The sequence below is a fragment of the Molothrus ater genome, chromosome 28 (assembly GCF_012460135.2).
Source record: "Molothrus ater isolate BHLD 08-10-18 breed brown headed cowbird chromosome 28, BPBGC_Mater_1.1, whole genome shotgun sequence".
NCBI classification, from domain to species: Eukaryota; Metazoa; Chordata; class Aves; order Passeriformes; family Icteridae; genus Molothrus; species Molothrus ater.
In genome coordinates, this window is record NC_050505.2 from 3,418,748 (window position 1) to 3,444,333 (window position 25,586).

At 56.4% G+C, this 25,586-nt stretch overlaps 5 protein-coding genes across 15 annotated transcripts in view; 3 read left to right on the forward strand and 2 right to left on the reverse strand.

The window, feature by feature from the left end:
• Positions 1 to 1,368, forward strand: part of LOC129046593 (DNA replication complex GINS protein SLD5-like) — a 1,900-nt gene extending 532 nt beyond the window's left edge. Inside the window, 5 exon segments of the mRNA XM_054517470.1 lie at positions 258 to 327; positions 330 to 354; positions 676 to 764; positions 1,095 to 1,185; positions 1,272 to 1,368. Coding sequence (XP_054373445.1) covers positions 258 to 327; positions 330 to 354; positions 676 to 764; positions 1,095 to 1,185; positions 1,272 to 1,368 — 372 coding nt within the window.
• LOC118700377 (protein phosphatase 1 regulatory subunit 3C-B-like) lies at positions 1,274 to 5,980 on the forward strand. The gene is given in 3 exon segments (XM_036404823.2): positions 1,274 to 1,376; positions 4,658 to 4,834; positions 4,836 to 5,980. Coding segments are annotated over 2 exon segments (855 nt in total). The 5' UTR covers positions 1,274 to 1,376; positions 4,658 to 4,700; the 3' UTR covers positions 5,557 to 5,980.
• A 176-nt stretch (positions 5,981 to 6,156) lies between these two features.
• GPAT4 (glycerol-3-phosphate acyltransferase 4) lies at positions 6,157 to 17,201 on the forward strand. 3 transcript variants are annotated; one of them, XM_036404826.2, is made up of 13 exons: positions 6,157 to 6,202; positions 7,618 to 8,587; positions 11,090 to 11,159; positions 11,463 to 11,760; positions 11,845 to 11,919; positions 12,516 to 12,605; positions 12,717 to 12,810; positions 13,258 to 13,373; positions 13,598 to 13,653; positions 13,985 to 14,070; positions 14,265 to 14,393; positions 14,470 to 14,549; positions 15,102 to 17,201. In XM_036404826.2, the coding sequence occupies exons 2-13, from the start codon at positions 8,423 to 8,425 to the stop codon at positions 15,208 to 15,210; spliced, it is 1,368 nt and encodes a 455-aa protein (XP_036260719.1). In that variant the 5' UTR covers positions 6,157 to 6,202; positions 7,618 to 8,422; the 3' UTR covers positions 15,211 to 17,201. The 3 variants fall into 3 exon arrangements, with proteins under 3 accessions (XP_036260719.1, XP_036260721.1, XP_036260720.1); XM_036404828.2 differs by lacking the exon at positions 6,157 to 6,202 and adding an exon at positions 6,946 to 6,990; XM_036404827.2 differs by lacking the exon at positions 6,157 to 6,202 and having other exon boundaries at positions 7,583 to 8,587.
• Positions 17,202 to 19,193: 1,992 nt separating this feature from the next.
• Positions 19,194 to 21,267, reverse strand: NKX6-3 (NK6 homeobox 3). The gene is made up of 3 exons (XM_036404829.2): positions 20,886 to 21,267; positions 19,522 to 19,691; positions 19,194 to 19,453 (listed from the first exon to the last, which is right to left on the reverse strand). The coding sequence occupies exons 1-3, from the start codon at positions 21,265 to 21,267 to the stop codon at positions 19,223 to 19,225; spliced, it is 783 nt and encodes a 260-aa protein (XP_036260722.1). The 3' UTR covers positions 19,194 to 19,222.
• Positions 21,268 to 22,711: 1,444 nt separating this feature from the next.
• Positions 22,712 to 25,586, reverse strand: part of LOC118700376 (ankyrin-1-like) — a 70,451-nt gene continuing 67,576 nt past the window's right edge. For all 9 annotated transcript variants that reach the window (XM_036404817.2, XM_036404813.2, XM_054517490.1 and 6 more), the window contains one exon: positions 22,712 to 24,889. Coding sequence is in view for 1 of the 9 variants with exons in the window: in XM_054517490.1 (XP_054373465.1) it covers positions 24,863 to 24,889 (27 nt within the window). In the remaining 8 variants the exon portion in view is untranslated. The remainder of the gene's footprint in view (positions 24,890 to 25,586) is intronic.

The window sequence follows — 25,586 nt, forward strand, 5'->3', positions numbered from 1 at the left end:
TGTTGATGACAATATTGTGAGTGCTGCTGGCTTCATCTGAGCCTGGGCTGGCACTGCTGAATGTGTCCCACTCCTGTCCCTGTGTCCTGCTGGTTGTGTGGCTTGCTGGGGTCACAGTCACTTCAGGAGCAGGGATTTGGGCAGGCCTGCAGCTGCTCCTGCAGCGTGTAGGGAATCCAGTGGGGAGTGGGGGTTTAAACTATGAACTCCTGGGAGATAGATCTGTGTCATTCTTTTGGGTTGTGTTCCAAAAACAGATAGAGAAGTTTTTTCCCCACATTCTGGAGAAGGAGAAGTCTCGAGCTGAAGGGGAGCCCTCCATTTTATCACAGAGGAGTTTGCCTTTGCTAAAGAGTGAGTAGGTTTTCAATGTGTCTTCCTCCCCTTTTATAGATTATAGAAACTTACCTGTGTGTTTTTTGCTGAAGTTCCTGAGACTGAGCAGACAGTTTGAAGTAAGAATCAGTGTGTCTTACCAGGAGGTTTCCTTGTGGGCAAGAAAGGAGCTGAAAATAACTCTGGTGACTTTGAGTCAGTTCCCAGGGTAGGCCAAGGGCCTGTTTTTGGCTGTGCCCATGGGATGAGGAGCTGTCTCTTACTCTTGTTTTGAGTCAATACTCTCCCTGCAGATTTGTATTTGACTAACCAACTCAATTCTTCAATGGTTTGTTTCAGGTATATGGCAAACACAGAGGCTTACCTGAAAAATGTGGCCCTAAAACACATGCCACCTAACCTGCAGAAAGTGTCTCTCCTAAAGTCAGGTGAGTCTGTCCAGACTCCAGGGTAATCTGAAAACTGTAGAAGCAGGTGGAGGTGTGGGGAAAGCTCCAGGGAGCCCAAATGTAAGGGCTAGCCCTGCACTTGCTGCTCAGTTGAGCAAAGGTGATGTGATGGTAGTGGTGTAGCATGGTTCCATGCTGCTGCTGTCAACTCCTGTCTTGCACTGAGGCTGAGCACACACATCTGGTTACGAGGGTCTGGTGCTCCCTTTGTTCACCTGTCAGTTTGTTTGTTACCTGTCAGAGCCCTTGGGGCTCTGCAGAGGAACATAAGTGAGGGCTGAGCTTGTGCTCTCAATGTTTTGTTTGCAGTTCCAAAGCCCAACCTGGACTCCTTTGTGTTTCTGAGGGTGCTGGAGCGGCAGGAGAACATCCTAGTGGAGCCAGAGACAGATGAGCAGAGGTAGGTGGGCATTTCAGTGTGTGGCACAGGTGTCATGGGTGGCAGTGTCACTGTGGGCTGCAGCTCTCATCCCCATGTCTCTGCAGGGAATACGCCATCGACCTGGAGGAGGGCTCCCAGCACCTGATCCGCTACAGAACCGTGGCCCCTCTGGTGGCCTCGGGAGCTGTGCAGCTCATCTGAGGGGACAGGTAAGCACCTGGTGGGAGGAGCAGCTACAGCAGCACCTCCCCTGCCCACCTCAGCACAGTGGGGTCCCTGTGGGGCTGCCTGGGGGCTGGGTCCCCTCCCAGGGCCAGGTCCATGGCAGGCAGAGCATGGTGGCACTGGAGGTGGGTACCACAGTGTTGCACTGTGACCGTGTTCACGGGGGTCTCAGGTTGAGGAAGAGGCGAGGATCTGACTCCATGTTTCAGAAAGCTTGATTTATTATTTTATGATATATATTACATTAAAACTATACTAAAAGAATAGAAGACAAGGTTTTATCAGAAGGCCAGCTAAGCTAAGAATAGAAAGGAATGATAACAAAGGTTTGTGGCTCGGCTCTCTGTCTGAGCCAGCTGGGCTGTGATTGGCCATTCATTAGAAACAACCACATGAGCCCAATCCCAGATGCACCTGTTGCATTCCACAGCAGCAGATAACCCATTGCTTACATTTTGTTCCTGAGGCCTCTCAGCTTCTCAGGAGGAAAAATCCTAAGGAAAGGATTTTCCATAAAAGATGTGACATTGTACCACAGAGGCATCACTGCCCCCACAGCTCCTCAAGCTCCTGATTGCCTGTGACATGCCCAGCAGACAATCCTTCCTGTGGCACTCCTGGGTGAGGGCAGGCTGTGTCACAGGGCAGTGTCTGGAAAGCTCCAGTGTGAAGCTGCTGCAGTGCCTTGGTTAAGAGCAGTGGCAGGTGGCATCACTAAAATGGAGCAGCTGTGGTCATGGACTCAGGAGAAAGTAGTTTCTGCTGTGTGTCATGTGAATATCCTCCCTGCAGAGGGTGAGGGGCTCTGGTACCACCTTCAGGTTGCACTGTCAGACTCCCTTGTGCAGAAGCCACTGCTAAGGGGAGTTCACAGAGTTCATTTTTGCTGGTCACACAAAGCAGAAGCTCCTCTGGCAGTGCTGCCCCATGCAGGCCTCCTGTGTAGCTGGAGGAGAAGCCAGAGTGTTGCGTGGTACCTCAGAAGCTGTGGGCAGACAAGGACTCTCAGGGCAGGGTTTCTCTTCCCTGCATGAGGAGTGTCTGGGGAGCATCTTCCTCTGCAAGGCTGGGGGTGACACAGGGCATCTTGTAGTGTGAGTGGCTTTGCATGTGTGGTTTATAGTCTTCCTAATTAATCCATTTAGGTAAAGAAGATTCTTTCAAGTATAGACATTTAGAGGGGGCTGGGTTTAATCCTGAGGAATCAGTAGCATGTTCCTCTGGACAGCCCTCCAGGAAGGGCTTGTGAATTGTGTATTTACAGCCAGACGACTCCACAGAGGTGACTGAAGCTTCCAGACAAAATCCTTGTTAATCTGCTGCTGTGGAAGCGTGCTCCACAGGATCTGCCTGAGGAGTGTGCAGGTGGCACGTCTGCAGCCTTTCTCCTTGGCCCTGTTCAGTTTGACTGAATGCTTGTCCTGACAGCTCGTACTTGTCAGGCTGCAGCAGTGTGAGCCTCAGGGGCGTCTGTCCTCTCCTAGGGGCTGAACTTGAACTGACCTGATGGTTTCCAGAGTGCCTGTGGTGTAGCTCATCTCTGCAGCTTGCACACAGCTGTGTCCTCATGGCTGGGCAGAGGGTGGAGATGGCTGAGATCAGCCAGGCTCCAGGTGAGAGTCACTTGTGGCACACCTGAAAATGCCACCTTGCTTTTGTGTGTCCTTCCATGACCAAACACCTGTGTAACGTCTGTGGAACTGCTCACACTGCACCTCTGCTCTGTCTGTGCTGGGGGAAGGAGAAATGTCCACAACTTCATTGAGAAATTGATGGGTTTGGCTTGTCCTTAAATGGAGGAGAAGACACAGCAGGGCATCCACCTTAATGTGTGCTGCTGGGAGAGAATGGGAAGAGTAGGGGCAGCTTTTCCAGTGTCCGTGGGTTCTGCTGTTGATGGCAAATACATTCCTTATTCTCTGCTCTCCCCCAGGTGGGAATAGCTTGGGTTTACTCAGTGGTTAGCTCTGAACAGCTAAAAGTAGGTGCATGGTGGAAGAGGTCACAGGGAGGGCACTGATGGTGAACTGCAATGTCCCTGCCTCAGCCAGAACTGCTCTCCTGGGGGCAAGAGAAAGGCAGGACAGCTTTCATTGCTAGGAAGACTCAGGTTTGTGTTGGCTACCCCAGGTGGTTGAAGTTGGGGGGTTTGCTCTAAGATGATGTGTGGAAAGCATGCTTTTGTATCATATTTTTGCCAGCTGGGCACTGGGTTCAAGCTCACTTTGGCCAGTCTTGCATTGTGCTGCAGACATTCAGACATGGTGGTGATGGAAGGCCATGTAGAAATATTGGGAGGTCGGTCAGCTGTGTCATGAGCTGAAGAAAATCTGTGCTGTCAGCAGGAACAATCAGGGCTGCTTAACATAAATGGCTCGACAGCTCTGGGGAGATTAGCAAGGAGAACAAGGCAGGGGTGATCTGCTTTAGGTGACAGTCTTTTACTGTCAAGGAGTCACATGTGACCTGAACAGTGAGGGTGATTTTGATTATAGATGTCAGGGACACCACAGTGTCTCTTGCGTGTGAGCAAATTTCCTTCTCAGTGCACACATCCAGGGTAAGAACTTCTGAGCTGGTAGAGCATGAGCTGGAGGTCTGGGGTTTTCTTGGACAGCCTGGAAATAGCTGTCTTTAGAGAAGCATCTGAGAAGGGGTGTATGGAACCAATTCAAGCCTCCCCCCATTAAAGCCTGGGTAAGAGGCACATTAAAGTCCAAAGTAAGAGGAACATATTAAAGCCTAGGTCTGAGGAACATATTAAAGCCTGGGTAAGAGGAACATATTAAAGTCCAAAATAAGAGGAACATATTAAAGCCTGGGTAAGAGGAACATGCCCCCCTTTCTCCCAGAGCTCCCTCCCGGTGTTGATACTGCACAGCTGCTGCTCCTCCGAAAGCACTCGTGTTTTTCTGGCCCCAGGGCCCATTTCTGTTTTGTTGGCCGCTCCCGCTACCGGCGCCTCTCCGGGACGCGCTGCCGCCACCGCCGGGCCCGGGAGGAGCGCGGTCCCGCCAGGGGGCGGGGCGAGGCGGCACAGCCCGCTCCCATTGGCCAGCCGGGAGCGCGGGGCGGCGCTGATTGGCCGGGGCGGGGTGTCCCGGCCGAGGGCGCTCCCACGGCTCCATTGATGCGGAGGCGGCGCGGCGGGAGCGGAGCGGAGCGGGCGGGACGCGATGAGCTGCGGCGAGTGAGCGGGGCCGGGCCGGGTGGGGCGGGGGGCTCGCCGGGGCCGCGCCGCCTGACCCCCCCTGTTCGTCTCTAGGCTTTTCCAGGTGTGCAGCGGGCGGGCTGTCGCCCCGCCAGCCATGCCCGTGGACCTGGCCGTGCGGCTCTGCCTGAGCCATTCGCCCCCCATCCGAAAACTGCTGAACTCCTACGAGGAGCTGCGGGGCAACCGAGGCCGCAAACCCCTCCGATCCTGTCTCAACCAGAAACTGAGCAGAACCTGAGCCGGAGCGGCGAGACAAGGGCTCCAAGGGCCAGAAGAAGAAGCAGGTTGTGTTTGCTGATATGAAGGGGCTCTCACTGACAGCTGTCCGCTTCTTCTCAAAGATTGAGGAGGACCTCTGTGATTTGCAGCATGCCCTGTCAGACCTTGCCTGTTTCAGACCTAAGAAAAGCCCCCTGTGGGAAGCAGGCAGGTACGTGCTGGACTTCCCACAGCCATCTGCAAACTACGTGGCTTTCCGGAACAGCCTGCACAGCAACTTGGTGTGCCTGGAGAGCTGTGTGATCCAGGGCCGTGCTCTGTCAGGGACAGTGAAGGTTCAAAACATCGAGTACGAGAAGAAAGTGATGGTCCGCATCACCTTTGATGGCTGGAAGAGCTTCCGGGACATCCCTTGCCAGTACATGCACAGCACGTACGGCTCAGCCGACACGGACATCTTCACTTTTGAGCTTACCCTGCCCAAACCATCCATTTCCCATAGGGGCGCAGAGTTCTGCATCTCCTTCCAGTGTGGACAAAAGACCCACTGGGACAACAACCATGGGAAGAACTACAAGATCTGCCAGGTGGGCGTGATCCGCCCTGCCTCCTGTGCTGTGAAGAGCGCCAGCAGGGCCTGGGAGCATCTTGGCACCTCTGGGGCTGCCGCTTTAGTCCTTTCTCACCTGCAGACCTGGCGGCATTCAGAGACCCAGGCTCCTTATTGGTAGGAAGGCAGTGTGGGGACATGTAGGTGCCCTCCCTGTCCCTTGGGGAGGGGTCAGCTGCAGAAGATGCTCCTCACATTTTTGTTAGCTCCTTCATGGCCTGCTGCTCCATGAGCAGCCGCCAGTCACTGCAGAAGCTTCTTCACTTCTTGCTGCTTGAAGCAACTCCTTCGTGTAGGTTCTCAGGGCAACACGAGAGTAGGGGAGTGACAGGGGCAGGGCTGCGGGCTGGGACTCGCGGCCAGCTCTGAGCCAGGCCGGGAGCCGCGGTGGCCGGTGCTGCCCAAGTGCCTTGTGTGGAGGGAGGGGGCACCATCCTGGCGCTCCCGAGAAGAGCTCACCGCGGGCTCACTGTGCCAGGAGCGGCGGGGTGCCTGCGGTGCTTGGTGCTGTAACGGGGAGTTAATAAAGTGACGGCGTTTGGCGACTCCTGCCTCCTGTCCGCCTCCCGGGGCTGGGGCGGGGCCCTCAGCGGGCGGCGGGAGGGACGCGCGGGCTCCCCCTGGCGGTGGAGGGAGAGCGGCGCGGCCCTGCGGGCGCGGCCCCGCGGGCGGCGCGCTGACGCCACGCACGCAGCGCGGTGCGGGGGCGCGCACGGCACGTGGCGGGGCGGAGCGGGGCCCGGTGGCGGCGGCGGCGGCAGCAGCAGGTGAGTGAGCGAGGGAGTGAGTGAGCGACTGACCGACCGCGGCGGCCTCCGCGCCCCTTCCCGCCCCGCACGGGCCCGGCAGAAAGGGCCCGGCCCGGCCTGGCCGCCCGCCGTTATCCCCGGGAGCGCGGCGGCCTCCCTCAGGCCGCGCCGCAGTGCCCCCCGCGCCGGCCCCGCGCGTCCCCGCCCCGCGCGCACCGAGGACGAAGGGCGTCGGGAGGGCCGGGCCCAGCCCTGCTGCGATCCGCCGCTCTCCCGGGGAACAGAGCTGCGATCCACCCTCTCCGCCGCCCCCGGTCTCGCCGCGGCCGCCCCGGGCGGGCCGTTCCGCTGCTCTGCCGAGCGGTGAATCGCTGCAGCCCCGACGCGGCGGAGCGGGCTGCGGGCTGTGTGCCTGCCGGGCCCGCCCGGCCGTGCCTCAGCCCCGGGGCGGGGCCGGAGGGGCGGCTGCCGGCGCCGAGAGCCCGCGGGCAGGGCCGCAGCACACGTGGGCTCTGCCGTGCCGGTGACTCGGGGCAGGGGAGTCATGGCTGAGTCTTCACGGAGCGGCTGCCGCCTCAAGGGGCCCGTGTGACCGGTCCTGCTTGTGATGGGTGGCAGCTGTGGCATCTTGGGCACGTGTGGCTGACGAGCTGCCTCTGCCGGTGCCCGGTCTGTGTGTGACTGTGAAGCACTAACACTATTCTTAGCGTTACTGGTACAGCAGTGTTTAACCAGCAGCTGGAACGTTGTGTACAGGGGAGGAAGAGGATCTTTACACACTCTCCTTTGTCCTGTGTGCTTGTCAGGTACCTGTTAAATCCCATCCTCAGGTTGAGACTCTGTAGCCTGCTGAAGGTGATGTCCAGAGGGCAGGCTCCCCCGAGCAGACTCATTTTTTTATCATAAGGCACCGCTGACCCTGTGGGTGTGTGACCTTTGACTGGTCCCTGTGCCCCAGCAAGTTCTTCTTTGACTAATCATCAGCTGTAATTCTCCCCTTAGGGGCTAACTTCCTGTCCTGAACTGTTTGTAAATCTGCCCTTTGTCATTGGGCATGAGACTTAGAGGAGCAGAGGAAATGATGCCTACCCAGGAATCTGGGTACCTGGCTTCCTCACTTCTCTCGGATGCTCCTGAAATGAGAGACATGATAAGGTCTTTGTCATGAGAAAAGGTTTTCTGTCACTCCTTTCCTGTACTCCAGACCTGATTGCAGCATCCTGTGCCGTGGGCGTGGTTCTGGATGAGTGTGCTCCATCTGAGGTGTGCATGGTATGAAAATAGAGGATGAATGGCAGCAGGAGGTGATTCCCCAGTCTGTGACAGTGACAGGCAGTAGCTAGACTATCAGAGTTGCTGATATAGAGTCTCAGTCTTGCTGTCTGGGGAGCTGCTGTGAACGGTGTGACCTCAGCCCAAGTACTGCCTTGCAGGTTTCAGAGCCCACTGCCTCTGGCCTCTGCCACACTCCCTGCGTTGACATCTCCGATCTGCTGACTCCAGTCGCTCTCCTCCTCTGCTGCTGCTGCTGGCATGCGAGTGCCACATCTGCCAAGAAGCCAACGTGCTGTTTGAAGGCTTTCCAGGAGCACAAGCTTTCAGTGGTGTCTGTAATGACCCTTCAGCGCGAGTGGATGCCAGGGGCCTCCAGAACTGAACTTGTTCCAGGCGTCATGCGAGGAGCGGCCGTGCTGGTGCGCGTGCCCTCGTGGCCAGAACAATAATAGCTCCACACACGGTAGGCTCCTGTGAGTGCCAACTCCCTCGATCTCCTCCAATGCAGGCTCAGGGATGGACTCCACCTTGTCCCTCTGAAGAGACTCTGCATGCTCTCAGCAGCCACCGGGGGATTCTGCTGCCAGATTCTCCACAAGCTGCCCCGCAGCAGGACTTGCTCAGTGGCAGCCTGGGAGGGGATCAGTTCCTGCACTCGTGTTGCTGCCCTGCCTGTGGACAAACCTGTGTGTGTGTGCTCTGAGCTCTTTGGCCTGCATCGTCTGAACTCACCTGAGCTCCTGGCAGACTCTTGGCTTGTTTTCCCAAGTGCTCTCTCTGATCCTGTTGCATTCCCTCTCTCAGAGCCCCGAAAGGATGTGAACTTTGGAATGGGGTCTCTGAGCACGCTGCAGACTGGGTGCATGTGTGACACTGTTGCTGAGTAACAGGAGGATTGGTTCATTGCTGTGAGCAGCCCTTCTGTCTGGCTGCAGGGCACCAGCCTTGCCTGGGCCCTTCACCATGTTCCTCCTGCTCCCCTTTGACAGCCTAGTGGTTAATCTCTTGGGGATTTCCATAACTGTCCTCTTCACTCTGCTTCTGGTTTTCATCATCGTGCCAGCAATTTTTGGAGTCTCCTTTGGCATCCGCAAGGTTTACATGAAAACTTTATTAAAGATTTTTCAGGTAAGTCATGTTTTCAGAGTGTTCTCTGTGTTGGCAGAGGTTTGTCCAAGCATGGAAGAGAGGCTTTTGCCTCAGGAGGGGATTTTGGGTGATAGAGTGGAATACAGGGCTGTGGATGTCGTGCTGCTGCCAGTTGACCTCTTTGGCTCATCTCAGCTAAATGCCATTGATGAGACCTCTGTTTGTGGGCTGTTTTTTCCCTGTAATTAATCTAGTAAATCTTCAAGTAAAGCAATAGTCTGGCAAGGTGCAGTCAGCAGGATCTGAGGGGGAGCTTGGAGGGCTTGGTGTCCCAGGCAAGGCAGGGTGCTGCTGCAGTGGTGCCAGCTGTGATGGGGAGGGACCAGAGCCAGCATGTTGCTCCTCTCTGAGTCACATTTGGAGGAAGCAAGAGCAGAGGAGGTAAGGCAGGACATTTGTGCTGCAAGCCCTGAGTGGTCTGTGGCCAGAACCCAGAGCTCTCCACATGCTTCTGTCCTGGAGTGTCACCTACTGAGCCCTGTCTGGACCTGCTGCCTTGGAGGACAACCAGCAGCCCTTGCCCACCCTCTTGGCACAGAGAGGCCAAGTGGAATTTTCCAGCTTGTTGTCATGCTGTTCCCTTGCCTGCCTTTGGTGCACTAATTTTATAGGCTGTCTCTGAGCCAACACCTCTTGAAGCAAGTTCCTGACCAGACCAGAATTTTTTATCTACTAGGAGGAGTAGGTAAAGCCTATACCACCCTATCCTGGCAGCCCAGGTTAAAGACAAAGTGTTTGCTAGGGAGGTTTTAGGCTCTTATATATGGAGTTCATGCTGCTAAAGGATGTATGGTATAGCTACTGCTGTTGGAACATGATTATATTATGATTATACCATGATTTTATATGATTATACCATGATTGTCCCCAGAGTATCCCTGTACTGGTTAGCTTGGCAAGACAGCCCTGGAGCTCAGCTCTTTAAACTCTTGAGTCCTCCCAAAAGCCTGAGGTATAAATGGGAAGACCCTGGGCTTTGTGAGGGGCTTCATTAACACAGATATTGGAAGACTTGACTACAAATTTACTGACTGAAGCTGGCAGAGAAAAAAGTTTTAAATAGAACTTTTCACAATGTTTTCTTTTTTTTTTCCCCTCTTCCTTCAATTCAGGAACATTTACTCTCAACACCTATATTGGTGTTTGAAGCTATTTTTCTGAAAAGACTGGGAAGTCTATTCCAGTTTTATTAAAGGATCTTAGTGGTTGGATAGAGGAGCAGGCATGCACAACTGGGCACTGATTTGGTGGAAAATTCACTCATTAAGTTTGACCATTCAGAACTGTATTTTGGGGAGGCTATTTCCCAGCACTCAAGGCCAATGTTGGGAACCCAGAGGGGCAGGAGCTGGGAGCGTGGCAGAGTCTGGCAGCCTGTGGGACGCAGCCAGAGCTGTGAGGCCTGGCTGGCAGCAGCACTCCTGTGTTGGTGGGAGGGAGGGCACCTGTCTGGTGGCTCTCAGGTGGGAGCCTGGGTTTGCTGCTGCCACAGTCAGGATGGAGATGTGCTGGCCTTGCAAGCACTGCCTTCTCCATAGGCTGCTTAACTCCTGACTTCTGGGCTGGCAGCATCCAGGCAATCTTGTGCAATGCTGAAGTGTGGCTGCTGGCAGAGGCAGCTGCAAGGTGAGCAGGACTCTCTGTATGCAGTCAGCATTCCCTCATTGCTGCCTCCTGATCTGCTGCTGGAATGGGCTGAGATTGGGATGCCAGAGTTCACAGCAGCTTCCCCTCCACACAGAGAAGCAGACTGTACACCAGTCCTTCTTCTTCTGAAGCTTCTCCTTCCAGACCTATGTGAATTACAGGCTGTGAAGGTTATTTGGAGGGCAGGCAGGAATACTGCACAGAAATACAGCCTGCAGTTTGTGCTGGTGCCCTTGAAAATTAGCTGATAGAACAAGTAGTCCTGGCACAGGATTTGGCAACCAGCTGTCTGAGGGTGCTTGCTGCTGCTGTTTTGGGCAGATTGCTGAGCTGAGAAGCAGCAGCAGCCATCAGCTGAATCAGAGGGGAAAGGATCCCATCCCATCATCAGCCTGATGTGTCAGCAGCAGCCTGAAAACACAGTCTCTGCTTTGAATTTGGAAGAAACAAGAGTTGAAGAGTAGCACTGGTGCCCTGACCAGCTTCCTGCACTGTGCTGCAGACACCCCAGCAGGCTGCACAGCTCAGACAGCAGCTGTGCAGTGCCAACCACGTGCAAGGTGCAGCAGAGCTGAGAGGTCACAGAAACTGCAGAAAACCTTGCTGTGCCATCTCAGCACTGAGCACTCTTCTTCCCTCTGGCACTCCCAGGCCAGCCTCTGCTTCCACCTCAGTTCAGTTGAGTTCATCACTCACTTTTGCTGTTTTGTATGGAAGCCTCCTACTTCAGCCCCATCTTCTCCCCTGCACTATGGTCCTGCCTGAAAGTCAGCTCTGAAATGGGCAGTAGTGTGGGGTTACTTGCCAATCTTGGTTGTCCTGTCTGTCTTGCAGTGGGCAACACTGAGAATAGAGCGTGGTGCCAAGGAGAAGAACCATCCGTTGTACAAGCCCTATGTCAATGGTGAGATCCTGCCCTGCATGGGGACATGGAGTTCAAAATTCTTGTGGGGAGGTGGGGTGAATGTGGTGTCTCTGAGCAGCTGAGGTCTGCTGGGAAGTCTTTTCCATGTAGGAGGGAGTTGTAGAGAGCTCTGTTTCATGAGGGAGGGCAGGGAAGCACCCTGGGAGTGGGGAGGTTTTTGCCTGTCTGCACTGAGAAGGGAAGGGGACTTTGAGGAGGGTGGTTGAGGGAGGACCTTGACTTTTGTCTCCCTTTGAGTGGGCAAGTCCCAGTTTGCTGAGAGCTGCCTGTGGTGTGTTGCAGGCATCATTGCAAAGGAGCCAACGTCCCTGGAGGAGGAGATCAAGGAGCTGCGCCGCAGCGGCAGCGGCAAAGCCCTGGACACCCCTGAGTTTGAGCTCTCAGATATTTTCTATTTCTGCCGCAAAGGCATCGAGACCATCATGGATGATGAAGTGACCAAGAGATTCTCAGCTGAAGAGCTGGAGTCCTGGAACCTGCTCAGCAGGACCAATTACAACTTCCAGTACATCAGCCTGCGCCTCACTGTGCTCTGGGGGCTCGGTGTGCTCATCCGCTACTGCTTCCTTCTGCCCCTCAGGTGACTCCTGCTCCTGGCACCTGCCTGCCAAGAAGGTGCTGGTGGCCTGGTTTTTTCTAGCATGTGGTTTCCCTCTTTCTGCAGGATAGCACTGGCATTTACTGGCATCAGCTTGTTGGTGACTGGTACCACAGTGGTGGGATATTTGCCAAATGGAAGGTGAGTGCATCTTTGAGGGAGAAGCAGATGGGGAGCGCTCCGTGCAGTTTGAGACTTTATAATCCTGAAATTTCCCTACAAAGCTTTCTGTTCTACCACCTGCAGGCAGAGCAGGTGGTCTCTCAGGAATGGGCACCCTGTAATTTTCAACAAGGGGCTTAGATGTGAGCACTAGGCCTGTGGCAGAGCGCTCAGCCCTGGCCTCTTAAAGGAGCAATAACAGAAAAGAGAAAAGGCCAAAAATTTATTCTCATGAGTTAAGAATGAGTGATCATAAGCTGACAGCAAAGCTCAGGACATGCTGTGTTTCTGTAGGAGAGATGTGAAGGCTTGGCTGGATTTCACTGGGCTGAGTGGCACTGTTACAGGGGATATTGTAGGACTGGGGAGTGGGATTTCACTGTGGCACTGTTACAGGGGATATTGTAGGACTGGGGAGTGGGATTTCACTGTGGCACTGTTACAGGGGATATTGTAGGACTGGGGAGTGGGATTTCACTGTGGCACTGTTACAGGGGATATTGTAGTATGTAAAATATATATCACATATATATAATATATATTATGGGAGTGATGGTCTCTGTCCTGGGCTGCAGGTGTAAGGACTTCCTGAGCAAACACGTGCACCTGATGTGCTACCGGATCTGTGTGCGTGCCCTCACAGCCATCATCACCTACCACGACAGGTAAGGCCTGTCTGCTCCAGGCTGTCCCTGCCCAGGGGGTGCTCCATGCTGGCCATTATGGAGCTCTCATGCTTCCTTCCCTCTTTCTTCACCTCTGCCTTTGTTTTGTAGAGAAAACAGACCCCGAAATGGAGGCATCTGTGTGGCCAATCACACCTCCCCCATTGATGTGATCATCCTGGCCAGTGATGGCTACTATGCCATGGTAAGGTATCAGCTCTGCCTGGCCACCTGCATGGAGGGAGCAGCAGAGCTTGTTATGGGGCAGGAAGTGGGCAGCAAGAGTCTTTGGAGCATGTAGAACTACTTGACCCTGCATGACATGGTGGGGCACTGTCAGACTCTGTTGTCTGTGGTGTGCAAAGCTCGGCCTGGAGCTCGAAGCACCAGAGCTCTGTGGGTGCAGCTTTGCAAGAAGAGCTCTAGGCTTTGCTGTTGCTGGAAGAGCAAAGTGCTTCCCCAGCTGGACCTCCTGCCATGGGGAAAGCACTTGGGGTTTGCTGTATCTGTCTTTCAGATCACAGCCTGGGACTTTTCCTCTTAGCCTTTCCAGGATAGAGGCAGGAAGATAAACCTCAGTTTGGCTGTGAATGCAGCCTTGACTTCCATGTGTGCCCAGGTCTTGTAACTTGTGTCTTCTTGCCCTGGTCAGGTGGGTCAGATCCATGGAGGGCTCATGGGTGTGATCCAGAGGGCCATGGTGAAAGCCTGTCCCCATGTCTGGTTCGAACGCTCCGAGGTCAAGGATCGTCACCTCGTCGCCAGAAGGTGTGACAGTGTGTGACAGCTGCCTGCAGGGGTGGCTCTGAGGGCTGGGGGAACTCCAGGGCTGCTCACCTCCCTTGGGTGAGGCCTCATAAGTGCTGGGAGATTGTGCCCCTTTGTTGGCACCCTGATAGTCCCTGGTGACTGCAGGGTATGGATTATTGTGCTCTGTGGATTGCTACTGAGAGCATCTGTCCCTTCTGCTAATTTTTGACACTTCTCTTTAGGCTCACAGAACATGTCCAGGACAAAAGCAAACTGCCCATTCTTATTTTTCCAGAAGGTGAGTGCAACAAGGCCAGAAAAGCACCAGGTGGAGAAGGCACCTTGAGATAGCACCACATCTCTGTCCCTTTCCTTCTTACACAGCCAAGGGCTTGAGCCCCTCCACTGAAACAAGAGGGACATTGTGTCTTTAGAGCTGAGTGAGCCCAGAGTGCAGGAGACACACATGATGTCCCAGTGACCCTTTCTGTGCACACAGAGAGCAGGGCTTGGATGGAGAGCTAGGGGAGAGTTGCTGGGTTCCTGTTACCCTGCCCTTAAGCCTGTAGCTTAGACTTCTGAGCTGACTTGCAGAGGAAAGTTAAGATTGTGCTTGTCTCTTATTACAGGAACATGCATCAACAACACATCTGTGATGATGTTCAAAAAGGGGAGCTTCGAAATTGGAGCTACAGTTTACCCTGTAGCCATCAAGGTATGACAAGGCACAAGTCTGTCTGTCCCTCTGTATCTCTGTCTTGGCAGCCCAGCCCAGCCTGGTCTGAGGGCACAGGAAAGCTGAGGTCATTCCATGTAGTGAGCTGAGTTTAGCTCAGTTTGGGGTGGAAGTTGGAGCCTCAGAGAGGGTGCAGCCCCTGCCTGACTTCATGAACTCTTCTGCCTTTGTAGTATGACCCCCAGTTTGGAGATGCCTTTTGGAACAGCAGCAAGTATGGCATGGTGACCTACCTCCTGAGGATGATGACCAGCTGGGCCATTGTCTGCAGTGTCTGGTACTTGCCCCCAATGACCAGGCAGGTAAGGTGAACCAGCCTGTCTGATCACTGTGCTCCTGTGCCCTTTGCTCCTGCTGAACACTCTTGTTTTGCCACAGCCTGAAGAGGACGCAGTGCAGTTTGCCAATCGAGTGAAGTCAGCCATTGCCAGGCAGGGGGGCCTTGTGGATCTGCTCTGGTGAGTCCAAGCAGGCTTTTCTCTTCCTGGTGCCAGAGTTCCTTGTCCTGGGATGTGCTCATGGGCTGTAGAGCTCCTTTTGTTTCTTGCTTAGGGTAGAGTTCTACCCCCTTGCTTAGGGTAGAGCAGGCTTCTGGAGGAATATCCTTCTGTGGCAGGGACCAAAGTCTTTGCTGCTTCTGTGTGCTGGGCATCAGAGCTTCATTCTCTGATTGTAGCTTTCATTGGGATGCCCTGGGTTTGACTTGTTCCTACTCAGCAAGGTGTGTCCAGCTTGGGAACTTGCTTTCCTAGGCCCTGAGGTCTCAGAGCTCAGGAGGCAGGCAGGCAGTCTCCTGTAGCTCTGCTAGAGTAGCTCATGTTTCTGGCAGAGTTGCTATTTTGAGCACAGTGCAGGGCCATGGGGGCAGCTCCTGGCAGAACCAGGTGAGAAAGTGATGCTCTTTGGGGACAGGTGTGCCACCAGGGCAGCTGGAATTCGGACTTGCCCTGAACACTCCCAGATGAAGATGCTGCCTGCCTGCAGCCTCTCTGATTTGACTCTCTCCCCAGGGATGGAGGACTGAAAAGGGAGAAGGTGAAAGATGCTTTCAAGGAGGAGCAACAGAAACTCTACAGCAAAATGATTGTAGGCAGCCATGAAGACCGGAGCCGCTCCTGAGTGCGCTGCCTCCAGCACTGCCACCCTGCCTCCAGCACCAGCCAGGGCTTGTCTGGAGCACCTCTCAATCTTTGGACTTGGGCTACTCCAGAGCTGCTGGGACTGGCTTTTTCATCCTCTGGCTGTTGTTTTGAGGAGCACTATTGCTGCCTGGAGTCTCTAGGCCTTTGGCAGCTCATGGCAAAGATGCCTTCTTGTTACTGTTACAGTGAAGCCCCTTGCAGGGGCAGTATTAAATGAAACTCTTATGGTGTCCTGTGCTTCCATCTGGTGTGTCCAGCCCCAGGGAAGGACTGGTGTGATGTGCATGTGTGTCAGTCACAAGTCTCTCACAACACAAAAGCTGCTGAGCTGTGCTGAAATTGGCTGCTTTGACAACCAAGGGAATCCTCATCAGCCTGTCCCACTCATGTGTGAGGCATAAACCCCCTAGGAGCAGAATGTGCCTCTCAGGCCATTTTCAGATCCACTTCCAGGAGAAATCTTTTTCTTTTGCCACCTTCCTGTCAGCTTGACCCAGACTGTTGCTTCTACAGTGTCACTAACAGCCTCTTCACTGCTCCTGGTGCAGTAAGGATCAGACTCCTTGGAAATCTCCCTCTGTCCCCTGGGGCTGTGGGGTGCCAGGTGTCACTGGAGTGGCAGGTGGGGCTCCTGAGGAATCTGAACGTGCTATAGTAGGAGCCTGGAGTGTGTAGGAGAGCCCAAGACTTCATGGCTAGGGCAGCAAATCCCTTTTCAGATGTCTCCTGAGGGAAACAGTGGCATCTGACCTTGTCATGCACACACGAGACCTGAAATCTTGTGGCCCTTTTTGCTCTGCATGTAAATTATTTGGTAAAACAACCTGCATTTGAGCATTTCTCCCATGTACTTTCCCATTTTCCTTACATTCCTACAAACCTGAGCACTTACACTGGGTTCTCTGCTCTTACAAGCAAGGGCTGTTTCACTGCTACCTGCTGAAGCCTGCTTGCATTTCCTAGTGCTCTGGAGAAGGCAGTTACCCAAGTGCCTCCTTTGTACCCTGAGTGTTTGTTGGGAAGGGCATCTGCTATGCCAGGAGAGGACAGCTGCTCTGTGTAAGTGGCCTTAAATCTGAATTTTCAACTTTTTTATGTACCTGATGGAACTTTGCTGCTCTGGCTGCCAGCTCAGGGGCCATTTGGATGAAGAGCCCTGCACCTTGCTGTGGTGTGGGGAGCCCTGGGGGGAGCTGCAGCGAGCTGTGGGTTGCTGAGGCAGTGCTGTGCTCACTGTGTGCTGTGGATGGCTGCAGCTGGGGACACACCTGCTGGGGACAGGGACACTGCTGCCAGGCTCTCCTCCCCGTTCAGCAGCCCCTCCTGAGCCCTGTCAAAGGCTGTGTCCCCAGAGCTCTCCTCTCTGGGGGTGGCATGGACGTTTCCTTCAGGTGCTCAGCCCTTGCCATGTCCTCAGGCACTTGGATCCAGCTGCAGGTGCCCACAAATCTGCCTGCAGCTGGGTGCCCTGTGCCTGATGCCACAGCAATCTGCAGAGCCCTCCTCAGCTTTGCAGGACATCCAGCCACCCTGCTGTGCTTGGGGACAGTCCCCAGCAGCATTCAGGACACTCCACAGCAGGCAAGGAGCTGGCTGGACAGGTTAGGAGGCACACATCCATCTTTCCTTGGCTCTCCCACCCCATGCCCCCAGTCAATATGTCTCTCTCCGATGAGAAAGTTAATAAATTTAGCTCTAGATTAAAAGTATCGATCATTTCATTTGTAAGCCATAAATAACCAAGGGGGGAGCACTGGGTGGCCCACGGGGTAGGGGCTGCTGGCTCTGGCTGCAGCAGCCGTGCACCCCACTGGGGCCAGGAGCCCTCATATGCATTCTGCCCGGATGCTGGCATTGATTTGCTATTAGTCTCCACGCACCACCCAGTAGCACATCATTCCCGGAGCTGCTATTAATGGCCTTTTGATAAATAATCACTTGTAAGTCAATAAATTTTTATTAAACAGTGTGGCGCTTTGATTTATGAAAATCCGACGGGGTTTGTCTGGGAGAAAAGGGATGCGGAATTGAAGCGGAGCTGCCATCCATCTGCCTGCCAGCCTGGCCTGCCTTGTGCTGCACCCCCTGCGTGGCTCCTGGCTCTGCCCACGCAGCCTGAGGCTGCCTGGCACCAGGGCCAGCCTGGGCAGAGCTGCTGCTTGCTGCTGACGGCTCTCCCAGCACTGAGGGGGCACAGCTCTGCTGCAGCAGCGAGTGCTCAAAGCGGGCAGCGCAAGGAGAAGGGGCAGTCCTGCCTGCCAGGCTGGTCCCTGCCTGGATCAGCACTCTTTGGGGTCCTGTCTCAATGTGGGGATGCACAGGGCAGCCAGGCTGCAGCAGCCATTTGTCACTCTCCCTGGCTACAGCAGGCCCTTTGCCACCTGCTTTATTTGTCTCCCAGCCCTGACGTGGCATCAGACAGGTGTTAAACTACTTAATCACTTTAAAATTGTTTTAATTTTCTGTTTTGTATTGATCTCCACAGCACCAATTAATCAGCTCACTGGACCAGGCAGTTAGTACATTAAAAATTGTCAGCCAAGCTGGGCAGCTTAGAAAATGTTAAAAAAATATCCCACCAGCAGCCCCTCACTTCTCCCACCATGTGGAACCTGCTCCTGCCCAGCGCTGGCTCTGTCCACAGAGCGATGTGTCCCTTCCTGGTGGCACTGCCACCGTGCTCCCCTGGGAGATCCCTGCCATCCCAAAGGCTCCATCGGCTCCGTCCTGGCCCAGCATCTGTCCCATGGAGGGGCTGCATGGCTGAGAGGGGAGCACTACAAACCCCATGCTCCCTGCAGGGGCTGGACAGGGACCTGTGCAGGGACAGCAGTCCCCTAAGCTCTGGAAAAGTGGCACCAAGCACTCAGGTGTCCTTGCAAAGTGCCCAGAGCCCAGTGAGAGATTCAAGAGGGCTTTAAGCCAAGCGTGGGCCTTGGCAGGCTGCACAGCAATGATCTGCAGCCCCACACAAGGCTGGTGCCTGGGCCACTGAAAGGTCCCAGTGGCCCAAGTATGGACTCAGGCACATTGCAGGTGCTGCCTGCAGCCTCAGGGAGGGGCAGCCCTTCCCCAGCCCCACTCCAACCCCTTCCTGTGCCTCTGCCATGCTGCTATCAGTGCCTGGTGGGCCGGCAGCACCTTATCTGCTATCGATTTCCTTCCAAGACACAGCCCACGTGTTTGCTCACACCTGGCTGGCACTTAGCTGGCTCTTGGCTGAACAACTGCCAAGCTTGCCCAGCCTTCAGCGCTGTGTCTGTGCCAGCTGGAGCTCCTTTGGTGTCCTGAGCAGGTAGGGGCAGCTGGCACCCACAGCTGGCACCCACAGCTGGCATGCCACTGGTGAGCCAGAACAGGGGGTGTGCAGAGCCAGGTGCACACAAATATCTGTGTGTGCAGCCCCCTGTGCAGCACAGAGCAGGGGGGGACCCAACAGGCTGGCAGGCAAACACACTGGGGCTATTGATGCCACATCAATCCTGCAGCCCCGACAGGTGAATGGGCTCTCACTCACACTGTTAAGATAAATGATATTTATTTGCTGCTAAGAGCTTCCAATAAGAGGCCCCAGTGAGTGACTTTTGAACCAGCAGCTCTTGCTGCTGGTACACACCCAAACCAGAGAAAACCCTGGGAAAATCTCCAGGGCTCCCCTGCTTCTCTGGGCATTTCCTGTCCCACATGCAGCACCACCCTGCCTGGCATGCAGACCCTGCCCCATCCATCCTATCCCCAACCCTTCTCTAGCCCAGCCTCACAAGGCCACCCTGGACCACATGCCCACGAAACAAGTGCTGGGACTTGACTGGGACCTTTATTTCATCAATAAAAGCCGTGCAGGATGGCACAGCTGCACCTGACACTACCAGAGTGCTGCTCCCAGCCCTGTGAGCCGTGCTCCCCGTGCAGCTTCAGCCAGCCCATGCCAGCAGCCAGGCAGGGTCTCTGCTGCTCAGGGGGGTCAGAGGGGCAGGCTGTGCCCCTGCTCAGCCGCTGTGAGTGCCCAGGCCCAGCATTGAGAAGGCTGCACGGTGCTTCCTCAGCAGCAGCCGGATCTTCTCGTCATCCGAGTCTGGGTCCAGGGGTTTGTTGTACTCATCGTCCTCGGTCTCGGAGGCCGCCCGCTCTCCGCCAGAGCCCCCCGCCCGCTGCGAGGATGAGGAGGGCTCCAGGGCACTCTTCTTCCTCCATTTGGTCCGTCGGTTCTGGAACCAGACCTGGTGCCCCAGCTCAGTTAGCAGCCAGCACGCTGCACGCCCCGTGCCACGCAGGAAGCCATACTCACCTTCACCTGGGACTCGGTCATGCCCAGGGAATAGGCCAGCCGTGCTCTCTCCGGACCTGCCAGGTACTTGGTCTGCTCAAACGTCTTCTCCAGAGCAAAGATCTGGTGTCCTGTGAAGGTTGGGCGCGTGTGCTTCTTCTTGTGGATGCTGTCAGCCAAGTGAGCAGGGGCTATGGGAGAGGAAGAGACAAGAGGGTGAGCTCTGGGCAGCCCACGACTCTGGACAGCTCTGTCTGCACTCACCAGCCCTCCGTGACCAAGGAGTCCCTCCACACCTGCTCCTCTCCAAATTAAAACTTTATTCCCACTTCAGGGCTTCAGCCCTGTCCCAGGAGGGCTGAGCTGCCCACTGTGGAGGTCCCACAGAGGTGGGATAGGCACCTCCTGGTCAAGGACAGTGCTAAGTGGTTCTGCTGGGAGGGTAAGGGTTGCTATCAGCAGTGCTTGACCCCAGAGCCATGCAGCAGTGGGAACACTGTGTCCCCATGTCCCACACCTTGCAGGATGCAGGACAGAAGACAGCCAGAGCTGGTCATTGGCTCGTAGCTGCCTAACCCATCTGCTCCAAAATCATCACCTGCAAAGGGGGGAAGGGGACCAGAGCTGCAGGTTCTGAACAGCTGCTCGCAGCCTCCTGAGGCTTCCCACGGGACAGCGGATGCACCCGTCCCACCTGCCCTGTGGGACAGCAGCAACATGCCCTGCAATTCCTCCTGACAGCTCTCCACCAGTGCTGCCAGCCTGGGGCTCCTGGTCCTGCCTATCTCTGCCATGAACTACCCAGGCACTGACCCCCATTGAGGCTGCCTGAGAGCCAGGGAGATCTTGTGAGTCAGAGCGCTCTGCCTGTCCTTGCCAGCTGTGGCTGCCTGGGTGCAAAGAATTGGCTCTAATGACAAATCCTGGCAGGAGTGGGGGCAGTTGGTCCTCTGGCCTCTGTTGTACGTGCACGACTGGCTCTGTCCTCCCTCTCTTAGTGAGCTCTCTGTGGGTGTATGAAAGTCAAGAGCCTTATGCTTGTTCATGCAGGCTCTGTCCCCCCTGCCTGCCCCACTCCCCAGACACTCCCTGGCTCTGCTGCCTCTGGGGCACCGCTCCTGTCTCTTTGCTTTTGCAGTTTTCCACTGTGTGAAAGTGGCCAGTATTTGTCATTAGAGCCAAAAAGTTCTGTGACCATTTGAGGTCCAGCAGCTCCAGCGCTGGGCTCCTTCCCACTGCCCGCTGGCCAACCTCATGCAGGGCAATGGAACAGACACAGCCTGGCCCATGCCCTTGCCCTGTTGCGGTCCGTTTGTAGCCTCACGGCGCCCATCCCCACGCACCCACCCGGCCCGCAGCAGCCGCTCCGAGCCCCCCGTACTTACGGCCGCCGCACTGCCGGCCCCCCCGCCACTCCGGGGCCGCCTCCGCCCAGCAGCTCCGGCCCCGCGGCAGGTACTCGCCACCGGCCTTGGGGAGGGCGCCCACCTGGGGCCCGTAATAGACGCCCGGCGAGCTCAGTCCGTTAAATCCGCCCGCGTGCGGGTAACCGGGGAGGATGCTGCCGTTCGGTGCCGCCGCGGGCCGGCCGAGGATGTCGGAGATGCCGTGGGGGGTGCCAGCAGCCAGCTGGGCACCCAGCCCGGGGGGTCCCAGCTTGTAGAAGGAGCTCTGCACTGAATACTGGCAAACGGGCGCCTTGGCCTCGGGGAAGGGGCCCAGCGAGGGGCCGTTGAGCAGAAAGGTGCCCGGCAGGTTGGCATCCATGGCTCCAGCACCGAGGCGGCACTCAGAGCCCGCAAGCCCGGAGGTGCGACGGCTGGCCCATTACCGTCGGCCCGGGGGCTGTGCAGAGCCCCGGGGTCCGCGCTGGCCGGGGGTGAGGCTGGCACGGCGGTCCCGGGATGCTCCCGGTGACCTCGGGGGGCTCCGGCCCCGGCCCCTCAACTTGGGCTCGGGCAGCGCCAACATTTCTCTGATAAAGACGGGGCCCATTAGAATAACGCGCTCCCATTGGCCGCGCGGCTGCGGGCGGCGCGCCCATTGGCCAGGACTCGGCGGCCGCGCCTCCCATTGGCTGAGCCTGGGCGGCAGCGTCTGATTGGTGCGGACCAGACAAATGGGGCTTTGAACAGCGGCGGCGGCGGGGACGGGACACGGGACGCGGGACACGGGATATGGGATATGGGACACGGGACACGGGACACGGGACACGGGACACGGGATATGGGACACGGGACACGGGACACGGACACGGGACACGGGATATGGGACACGGGACACGGGACACGGACACGGGATACGGGACACGGGACACGGGACACGGGATATGGGACACGGGACACGGGACACGGGATATGGGATATGGGACACGGGATATGGGATGCAGGACACGGGATATGGGACATGGGATATGGGATATGGGACACGGGATATGGGATATGGGACACAGGACACGGGACACGGGATATGGGACACGGGACACGGGACACGGGATATGGGACACAGGACACGGGAATGGGTCGGGATGGGATGGGATGGGATCCATGGGATGGGATGGGATGGGACAGGACAGAACACGGGAATGGGTCGGAATGGGTCGGGATGGGTTGGGATGGCATGGAATGGGTCAGGATGGGATGGGACGGGACAGGACACGGGACACGGGACACAGGACATGGGACACAGAGCACAACATGACTCGGAAATAGGTCGGGATGGATGGGATGGGACGGGACAGGACATGACACGACACGGGAATGGGTCGGGATAGGGGGAATGGGTCGGGGTGGATGGGATGGGAAGGAACGGGTCGGGACAGACGGGACAGGACAGGACAGGACACGGGAACGGGTCGGGATGGGACGGGACGGGTCAGGACACGGAATGGGTTGGGATGGGAAGGGATGGGTGGCATACAGGACCGGAGCGCGGGGCGGCGCGGACCCTGGACAGCGCCGGGCGGGCCGCTGCTCTCCGGTGCGGTCTCAGCAGCGCCGCGGCCCCCGGGCCAGCCCCCGCCGGGGTGGCGCGGACGCTTCCCTGCTCGCCCACCCTGGGAGAGGCCGGCGCAGCCCCTCGGGGGCTCCTGCTCCCTTCAGCTGCTCCAGGAACGGCAGAGATGCGGCCGCCCCCGCCCTCCCGGCAAGAGGGGACCCGGCCCCGGGCTCTCCATCATCCCCATCTTTGGAAAAGCAGAGACGAGACACTGTTTGTGTTGATTTATTTATTAATTCATATTCTGATAGCTGGTGTACAGGGAAATGATCTATACATCAGGGGCCTAAGACAGGGAGATCCAAAAGGCTTGTTTCCATAACAATTAAAAAAAGAAAATAAAAGTAATCTTTAAAACTTCTAAAAAGCTTCTAGTGTGCAGACTGCAGCATTCTCTAGGCTCAATGTCGGGTGCAGCCTCCCCCTACCAGCCCTACAAGCAATCTGAGCGCAAAGCAATGTCACTGCAGGTGCCTGGCACGGTTGCAGCACAGCACATTCCCTACGGCATACACAAGGCCAAAGCACTGGACCCACACACAACTCTAGGGTGATGCTACGGAGTCAGCTGTTGCAGTGGGTCTAGGGAGGTTATTGTACGCAGCAAGGGTGATGGATGGAGAGTCTGTGCCTGTATGGCTCAGCTTTGGGGCGGGGAGGGGACTGCTTTGCTCTCCGAGGCTAAGCTGGGTCAGTGGCTTCGCTGCAGCGAGGCTTTCAGGGCAGCCAGGGGCTCTCCCAGCAGATGTGCACCCACTGAAAGGCAGGGCTGCCCTGCCAAGGCCACCAGCACGGAGCCTGAAGCTGGAGGGGCGCTTGTTCTGCACCTGGCCACAGAGAACAATCTCAGACTCTGCAAAGCAGGGCCGTGGCCACTTCCAGGAGAAAGAGCAGGGGGTCCCCACATCACTGTGCTACAAAGGGCCAGGTCCCCACATCAGCTGGGTAAAGGACAGGGTCAGGGACCTGGGACCAAGTGCCACTACCTTCTCCCTGCTCTCCTGGGCTCAAGTATTACAACAGGGTCAATGTCCTGCCCAGCTCTGAGCTGCCTGGGCAGCTCTGCCCAGCACAGCTCTCCTGCTGCTAGAGCAGCCTGGAGGCTGCCCCAGCGCCCAGGGCTCAGGCAGATTCCACCTGGAGAAAATGCAGCCACCGGGGCAGCAGCAGCTCCCGTGGCTCTGGGTTTGGTCCCGGGAGAGTCAGAATCCAGGGCTGTTCACCCCCTTGCAGGGAGGCCAGGGTCCCTGCAAAGCCCTTGCCTGGGGTGCATATTGCACAGCTGCTGGCTATTGCTAGCTCCTGGCTCATCTCCTGAGCAGATATTGTGCTGAGTAGAGCTAGGCACAACCCCACGTTGTGGCACAAGCACCTCCTGCTCTCTCTCTCTGCACAATCCTCCCTGGGCCCCGAGCACCTCAGCGCAGCTCTACAGCTTCAACCCAGCTGGAGCCAGCACAAACTGGGGCTGGAGCCTGGGACTGCACCTCTAGTCCCCCCCTCTTCAGGCCAGGAAGGGGCCAGGCTCAGGCAGAGGGGCACAGGACAGGGGCAGGGCTGCTGCCCTCTCGCTCCTACAGCCTTCCTGGTCACGTATTCCAAAGGCTTTGCCCACCCTGCAGCCTGAAGAGGTATATGAGAGCAGAGCTGTCAGTGCTTTGTACATACTGCTAGAGTGTCCCTAGGGGTTTGCATAGTATTTATTGGTTCATATACACAAGGCTGATTGCTGTACAGTTTACACTTTCAACAGAAGCAACGAGCTCAGTGCTCTGCCCTGATGGGAGACTTTGCACGTGCTGGGGAGAGGAAGGGCAGCCCTGCACCAGCCCCTCTGCCCAGGGCAGCCGTGCTCCCTGCGGCCTCCCCTTGCACCCTCCGGCCACTGCTGCCCTCCCCAAAGCCCAACACTCACAGGGAGGGATGAGAAGCAAGTCCAGCAGAGGCAGCACAGGCATTTGCAGGGGGGGCCAAGCACCTCTCCTTCCACGCTGAGCTGGGCCATGCTGTCCCAGCTTTCCTCCTGCAGCTGGAGCTCACACCTGGGGATGCATCTACACATGGAGGTGCAATCTCCTTCCCTCTCCTTTTCTTCTGCTCCAGCTCTTGCCTCCCCAAGGAGCTGAGAGCACGCCCCTGGTGTGTGGTGCTGTCTCTGGGGCAAGGATGGAGGCCCCTCATCTGTTTGAAGTACTGTAGCTCATGCGTCTTGCAGTCAGTCAGTCATGCGGATAGGAGGGTAAGTATATCTCATACAGGAATCATGCCATTAGCCTATAGAAACATGTACAGCCAGCCCTGCTCCCCTCCACTCTCTGCTCTCCTCTCCTCTCTCCTCAGGTATGTGTCAGAACGTGGGTGAAGTTCAGTGGTTTGGTGTTGAGGTGTGATCCTGGAGAGAGAGACACAGAAATGGGGTTACCAGGGATCCGTGGTGGCACATCCAGGGTTAATGGTGAGGGCTGGGAAGCCCCTTCTGTACACTGTGCTTGTCCCACATGCACCCATGCAACCACAAGACAAGTTTTGGGGGGTTGTCAGACAGTGACAGAGCACCATTAAGTGGCAGGCCTGGAGCCAGGATCAGTGAGCTGGGTGGCACTGATGGTGCTGCCCCATCTGCTCAGAGCAGCAAGCAGCAGCTGAGCTGCACCAGCGTGGCACTGGGAGGGAGCTGGGAGGGCTGCTCTAGGACCTGGGATGGAGGAGGCCAGCCCTGAGCCTTCAGGTACACCCCACTCTCCCAGCAGTGAGGAAGACCTTCCCCAGGGCACACCCAGGGCCACTTTCACACAGTGGAAAACTGCAAAAGCAAAGAGACAGGAGCGGTGCCCCAGAGGCAGCAGAGCCAGGGAGTGTCTGGGGAGTGGGGCAGGCAGGGGGGACAGAGCCTGCATGAACAAGCATAAGGCTCTTGACTTTCATACACCCACAGAGAGCTCACTAAGAGAGTGGAGAGAGAAGGGAGAGGGAGGACAGAGCCAGTCGTGCATGTACAAAGAGAGGCCAGAGGACCAACTGCCCCCACTCCTGCCAGGATGCAGGGCAGGGCAGCTGGGGAGCACCATGCAACAGCTTCCCCCAGTGCT

Coding starts and splice junctions, on each gene's coding strand:
- GPAT4 (XM_036404826.2), top strand. CDS start 8,423: ATGTTCCTCCTGCTCCCCTTTGACAGCCTAGTGGTTAATCTCTTGGGG. Junction 14,071..14,264: donor TTTACCCTGTAGCCATCAAG/GTATGACAAGGC, acceptor CTGCCTTTGTAG/TATGACCCCCAGTTTGGAGA. Junction 14,394..14,469: donor TGCCCCCAATGACCAGGCAG/GTAAGGTGAACC, acceptor GTTTTGCCACAG/CCTGAAGAGGACGCAGTGCA.
- NKX6-3 (XM_036404829.2), bottom strand. CDS start 21,267: ATGGATGCCAACCTGCCGGGCACCTTTCTGCTCAACGGCCCCTCGCTG. Junction 19,692..20,885: donor GGGCCGGCAGTGCGGCGGCC/GTAAGTACGGGG, acceptor CCTCTCCCATAG/CCCCTGCTCACTTGGCTGAC. Junction 19,454..19,521: donor TGACCGAGTCCCAGGTGAAG/GTGAGTATGGCT, acceptor CTGGGGCACCAG/GTCTGGTTCCAGAACCGACG.